Raw genomic sequence first — 6,000 nt, forward strand, 5'->3', positions numbered from 1 at the left:
TAAGTGTTTTTATGAAGCACCATAGAAGATCTTGCATTACATAAAACTTCAGTTAGTCATTGCACTGTACACTGCAGTAACAATAGTTTAGTTTTAACATAAAACAGAACCCCCAGACGTCATACTTGAATAGTAAGTAGTTACTGAAATCCTGAGTGTTTCTCCTACCCATAGATTTCAGATGTGTACCTGTATTAAGGCATGTTTTGGTTTTCCATTATGTTGTTGTTACTCTAGTTGTTGACTCTGAAAACTAATAGCAGTTTCATTTTAGATCGGATATGCAGTGGACCCAGCCTACAGAGAAAAAACTTACTGGTGGAACAAACTGGCAAGCAAAACCAAGCACATCGACCACGTGGAGCCGCCCTACTCCCTTACCCACTATTCCACACATGGTAACTTCTCTACTATTGAAATCACTCTTTGTTCTAGCAAATGCTACTTCACTGCTTGCATTAACTTAAAAAGTATAGCGAAGGCTGTTTGGGACAAGTGAGTGGGGGCAGTGGGGAATGCTTGTAGGGTTGCTTCTCAAACTGAGTAAAGTAGAGATTTTAATATATTTTATTTCTCCTCAATGTAGAACTTATGTATTAAAGACCTAAATAATCAGCCTTTCACTTGAGAGGTATCTCAGTTCATAAGTTCTTTTTGAATTGAAACAAACAACCTCAAACTAGAAAATTTCTCATGTGCATGTTTGAGATGCTGCCATCCTCCCTCCCCTCCCTGCCACACGCACATGCACTTTTAAGAGTCTTAAAAATGTATTTCAAGGGCAAAACTGCTGTTCCTTCCATTTATGACTCCTTTTTTAATTTTATCACATGAAACACTGCTGCAACCCTTAATTATCAGGTCAAGCAGCACTTTGGCTCTTTGGTAGTGCTCAGCAGCAACTTCCTATTTTTAACACAGTAAAATACTAAGTGGAAGTTTATACTTATTTAAATGAAGAATTGTCATTTCTTGGAGAGATATTTGTAGCAACTGACTTTTCCTAGGCTTTTAAAAGATTTTTTTTCAAGTATTCATACAAATACAAACCACTTCAGAGATACAGCTGCCTTGGAGGGGCAGCCAGGGTAATTACTACATGAGTTTTGGACTGCTGTGTGTCTGACTTTATTTTCCAATAATAATAGCTTTGCTTGTAATGCTTATTTTCCTCATCTTGCATGAGTATGCTCATTCAGAATTATCAGAGTTGAATAGAATATTAAATCCAGTATGGGTCTCAAACAAAAATCAGAATTCAGATGAGAGGATGTCTCAGTTGTATAGCACTTGTGGGACCATAAAACCTTTATATCCCCTCTTGGTGCTCTCAAACCTGTTAGAGCACTGATGCATTTTTATTTTTGGAGGATAGAGCACCTGAGCACCCATAGATCATTGTGGATTTGGGTTTTGTGTTTTTATTTCATGTGTTCATGTTTAATATTTTCTGGTGTAAGCATTTAAGTCCTCACTCATTTGCTTGGAATTGCAACAATTCAGGATGCAAAGAAGTAGGTCAGCTATGAGCATCTTCCCAATACTGAGGCACTGATTTTAAAGGTCTAAGTGTCCTAGCTTGGTCTGTGGCATTCAAAGTACCAACCCTTCAGTTCATGTATAGTCTGCACCCTCTTTCATAGAGAAGCATTTTAATCAACACTCCATTTTTAATACAATCAGCACTACTTAACAGCGCATGGCAGTATGAAGTGCATGCATCACTGTGCCTGTGAACATAACTTGATACAAGCTATTACCAGCTTAAGATGCTCTTCATTTTTCTTTTTTCATATTGTGTTATGTTGCAGACACCAGAAACCAGTATGTCAGCAACATTGACCTGGCTAAACACCCATTGCTCTTTGTTTCTTAAGCTGAACAGTCACTGGCTTCCTTGTTCTTCTGCCCTTCTCTCACATAAAGGGAGGCAGAAAGAGTATTCCATGCCCTCCAAAAGCTTCTCACACAATGTTTGTGCAAGCAATATGCTCAAATGTGGCTGGGTCTAGTAAAAAATCTGGTTTTGCCATGATTCTTGCTAGTGATAGTTTTCTAGGCAGAGAGCCTATCCAAGTTAACAGGCAGTTACTGATGTTGCTGTCCTTGCACTTTTTTTCCTCCTGCTTGGTTTTAATAAATGAGTTGAGCATAGTTACAGACAGTTCTGGTACTGGACTTGAATCCGTCCCTTGGTTAGAATTGCCAGTTCAAATACCTCTTAAATAATTTTCTGTCCTTACTCCTTTTGCTGTGCCAGAATGGAGTACACTATCCCGGATATGTAAGTCAATTTCTTGTAAATACATTGGTTATTTTAAGTATTGAAAAATAGATCTTTTTCACAGTTTTGTTATATATTACTGGTATGCATGAGCTTATCTAACATGAAAATTTTCTTGACTAAAGGTACCTGCTCCTATCACATACCCACTGACCACACCTCAAGTGCCTGTATACGGAATGGTAAGAAATGGATTGTCTTTGTATTCCTGAAAAACCTGCAGTGGGTTTCATGGCTGGCATGATTATGCTGAAATCATTCTGTAACTTTTATGTATTGCTTCATAAGATCTATAGTGTGTGAGATCTGACGGCTTTTTCGTGCCGTGCATTGGAAAAGTTTGCTCCAACTTTTATACAGCATAGTTTTTAAAAGCTCTGACTTTACTACGTGTGTGTGTGTCTATACGCTTGTTTCCTACTATACTTATAAGGCATAAAGACCTACTAGAATTAGTTTGAATTTTATGTATCTGTTTTGTGGGGGTTTTGCTTTTTTTTCTAACAGGTACCTCCTCAGGTTGGAGCTGCTCCTTTGATGGCACCCCAGACAATGATGTATACACAGCCCGGTCTAAGGCCAACAAATCCTTTTGCACCTGTTTCTGAAACTCAGGTGAAGTGTTTTCTTTAATCTGGAGGTCACATTGAAACTTTAGTCTTGGTAAAACCAAGCAAGTGCTTCATGAAGGGCAGCTAATGTATTTCTGCATTTGAAAGTGTGGGGCTCCTCAGCCAAGGGCAACAGCTTTTGCTGGCGAGGAAGCAAACTCAGACAGTGAGAGCATGCAAATGTAGGAAGAAAGGAAGAAAGTAAAACTCAGATTTAGTGGCTAACTCCTCGCTGTGTCAATATTAAGAAAATGGGAGAGGTGAAGATATGTAGAATTTAGATTTCCTGTGATGTAAGCTGGATGCTTGGTTTAGTCACACTGACTAGAGAGGTGGTGAAAGCTTCCTGAAGGAAAGGAAGTGAAAAAGACATGGACAAGACGATTCAAGTTGAAGAAACTGTGTTCTCCAGATACGTTCATCTTAATGGTCTTTAGGGATTTTTTTAAAGTCCAAGACCTATAGTCTTACCTTGCAAGTAAGAAGGCAGTTGAATAGATTGGTAATTAAACCCATTATGGAACCATGTGCTATCTAAGTGGCATTAATATGAAATCTTTGCTTCACAGATACAGTTTATGTAGAGCCGCCAAAGCAGCAAGATGTGAGAACAACCAAATACTGGTAAAAAAGACAAGACTGAATTTTGATCTTTCCATGATGTATTCCTGAACAGGGCAACTGTTTCTTCCCTGTATAATCCAATATTATTTTGAATTGCAATGCTTTCAAGATTCTTGTTTATAACAGTCACTGCAGTGTGAAGTCATGTCTGTCACTGATCATTCTTTTTTTCTTCAAACTGCTCAGCAGAGAACTGTGTTTTATTGAGGTTGACTCAGAAGGTTCAAGCTGGATTATCATCCTCAGAGCTGAGACGAGGGCTTTCATGATTGCTTTACAACCTTACTCATCAGTGGATTGCCGTAGGAAGTTAACAGAGGATATCAAAGCTATTTATTTTCTCCATACAAATTCTGTGGCTGTTGTAACCAAGACACAACACAAATGAAGTTGAGCAATAAAATTTTTATGTGCTCTCATAAATACTCTGATAGAGTAATGCTTGCATTATCATAAGGCCAATATTGTGTGAAATCAGACAGCTTTTTCACATTAGAATAGCTTATAGTAATTTGCAAACTTTATAATGTGAGTTTGAAATGCTGTGAATCAACAAGATATATACATATTACCTTATATATATATATTAAAAATAATAGATTGCTCCATTGGTATGTGATGGGCTGAAAGCCTGTAATGGAGCAGGGGAAACAAGTGTGTTACAGAACAGCACATGCAGCCTCCGACCAGTGGCAGTAGCTGCTCTTCCATCAACTGTCTTCTCTGCAGATAGTGTCTGTCATAGCTCAAGGCAGAGCAGCTTTGGGAGCCAGTGAATGTCAGGTCCCCAGGAGCAGCAGATGGGAGCAATTTGAAAATCTAAGTGCAGAAGAGGCAAGAGATCCAATTTTTTTCTACAACATCCATTTGGTCAAAAGAAGCAAACCTTGCAATAGTGCTGACAATTGTGAACTGGCACCTCTATGGAAATTACCCAGCTGGAGGGAATAGCTTGTGCTGCTTTTCTGAAATAAGAACCTAGTTGTAAACCATATAAAAGTAATTATTTTTAAACATGTAAATATGTGCAAACTTTTAGATAATCTTTTCTTTATGCTGCAGTAATCTTTTTCTTCTGTAGTAATTTCAAGGTTAAAATGCTCTGTTAAGAAATCCAGACTCTCTTTGAGAGGAGCATCTTTTAAATCAAGTAATTTATGAAGTATGCTCTTCACGATGCGTACAGACTTCTGGCACATCTTTTGTAGTTACCAATCTTCCTCCAGAACTGCAATTGGCTGTGAAAATGCCTTATCTTTTATTTCCAAGGTCTGATAAAAAATGATACCTTTAAAAAAAGAAAAAGAAGCAGTTAATAATAAGTAAATGGAGTTGGGAGCAACCTTTCTTCCGGAAGTTTTGTGGCAGAATTCAATGAAAAGCTCTCCTGTAAAATGACTTTACTAATGATTAATATTAAAGCTGAGTTTTCGAAAGAACTAATAGTTTTCTATTGTTGCAATGAATAGACCTCCAGAGCAGCATGTCTCTTAGCTCTGGGGAGTCTATAATTGCAGAACTGTCTCTGACTCTCACTACAATAGGCCTGAGAATTTTGTCAAATTGTCCTGCAGAGAACTTCTAAAATACCACACTTTGCTCATAGTAGGAACAAGCCTTCCCTTTGCCTGAATGTTTAATTTTGTCTAAAGAGTGCAAAAGTAGTATTTTCTAACCCTATGGAAATATTTTTGCCAAGTCAAACAACTCAAAAGAAACAATACAAAAACCCAACCCTTGGAATCTGTAACCACGAACTTCCTGGGAAGTGTAACCTTGCAGAGATTTAAACCAAGGAGTTTCTGAATGTGCTTTGATTTTTGGTTTTATTTTAAGAATTTGGACCGGTGTGTAGCAATTTGATGTTCAAGTTTGAATTACAAAGGGCTTCAAGCTTTAATCCACCTTTATTGGGTTGAACAGTTGTACAATTTTAAGCCAATGAGTTCTTCAGTGCCTATAGTTACCCTCCACGTGACGAGGGGAGAGATGCCATTTAGAGTGGGTCGTTGTGTTGTGTTTATTTAAGAAATAGTGAATTCCATTGATTTATTCAGCATTGAAAAGTCTTGAGTTCAAATTCGAGCAGTACATGCAGTAATCAATGTCTGGGAATTACTGGCAGAGCTGAGAGCGCTGCCAGCAGGCAGTTCCCAGCGCTGCGAGCTCTTGGGTCTCTCATACTGAGCTGTGTAAGTAATAATCCGTTATTCTAATAAAATATGCAAACAAATGCCTGGCAAACAGAACTTCCTTGCAGAGCATTCTGAGTGTCTGGAATGTACGTGGCTCAGATTTGGTACTAGGTGTAGTTTGCACTACTTCTGGTTTGCTCTGGATTTTTTAATGGTTCTTTGGTATGCTTTCTTGTAGCAAAGCTGTCTGATACCAATTTGTTTAGTATTCTAAAAGGAGAAACAGCCACAAAGTACATCTTAGAAACTTTGTAAGCTACCTTCTTTTTAGTCTCATTTACAATGT

At 38.0% G+C, this 6,000-nt stretch overlaps 1 protein-coding gene across 5 annotated transcripts in view; it reads left to right on the top strand.

The window, feature by feature from the left end:
• Nucleotides 1-5,752, top strand: part of LOC115612779 (phosphatidylinositol-binding clathrin assembly protein-like) — a 28,004-nt gene extending 22,252 nt beyond the window's left edge. For 3 of the 5 annotated variants that reach the window (XM_030497505.1, XM_030497508.1, XM_030497504.1), the window contains 4 exons: nucleotides 275-398; nucleotides 2,410-2,466; nucleotides 2,792-2,899; nucleotides 3,465-5,752. In XM_030497505.1, the coding sequence (XP_030353365.1) occupies nucleotides 275-398; nucleotides 2,410-2,466; nucleotides 2,792-2,899; nucleotides 3,465-3,479 (304 nt within the window). In that variant the 3' untranslated portion in view covers nucleotides 3,480-5,752. The other 2 variants (XR_003993149.1, XM_030497507.1) reach the window with 2 other exon arrangements.
• Nucleotides 5,753-6,000: the final 248 nt, after the last annotated feature.

Source organism: Strigops habroptila, chromosome 9, assembly GCF_004027225.2.
Source record: "Strigops habroptila isolate Jane chromosome 9, bStrHab1.2.pri, whole genome shotgun sequence".
In the NCBI taxonomy this organism is placed as follows: domain Eukaryota; kingdom Metazoa; phylum Chordata; class Aves; order Psittaciformes; family Psittacidae; genus Strigops; species Strigops habroptila.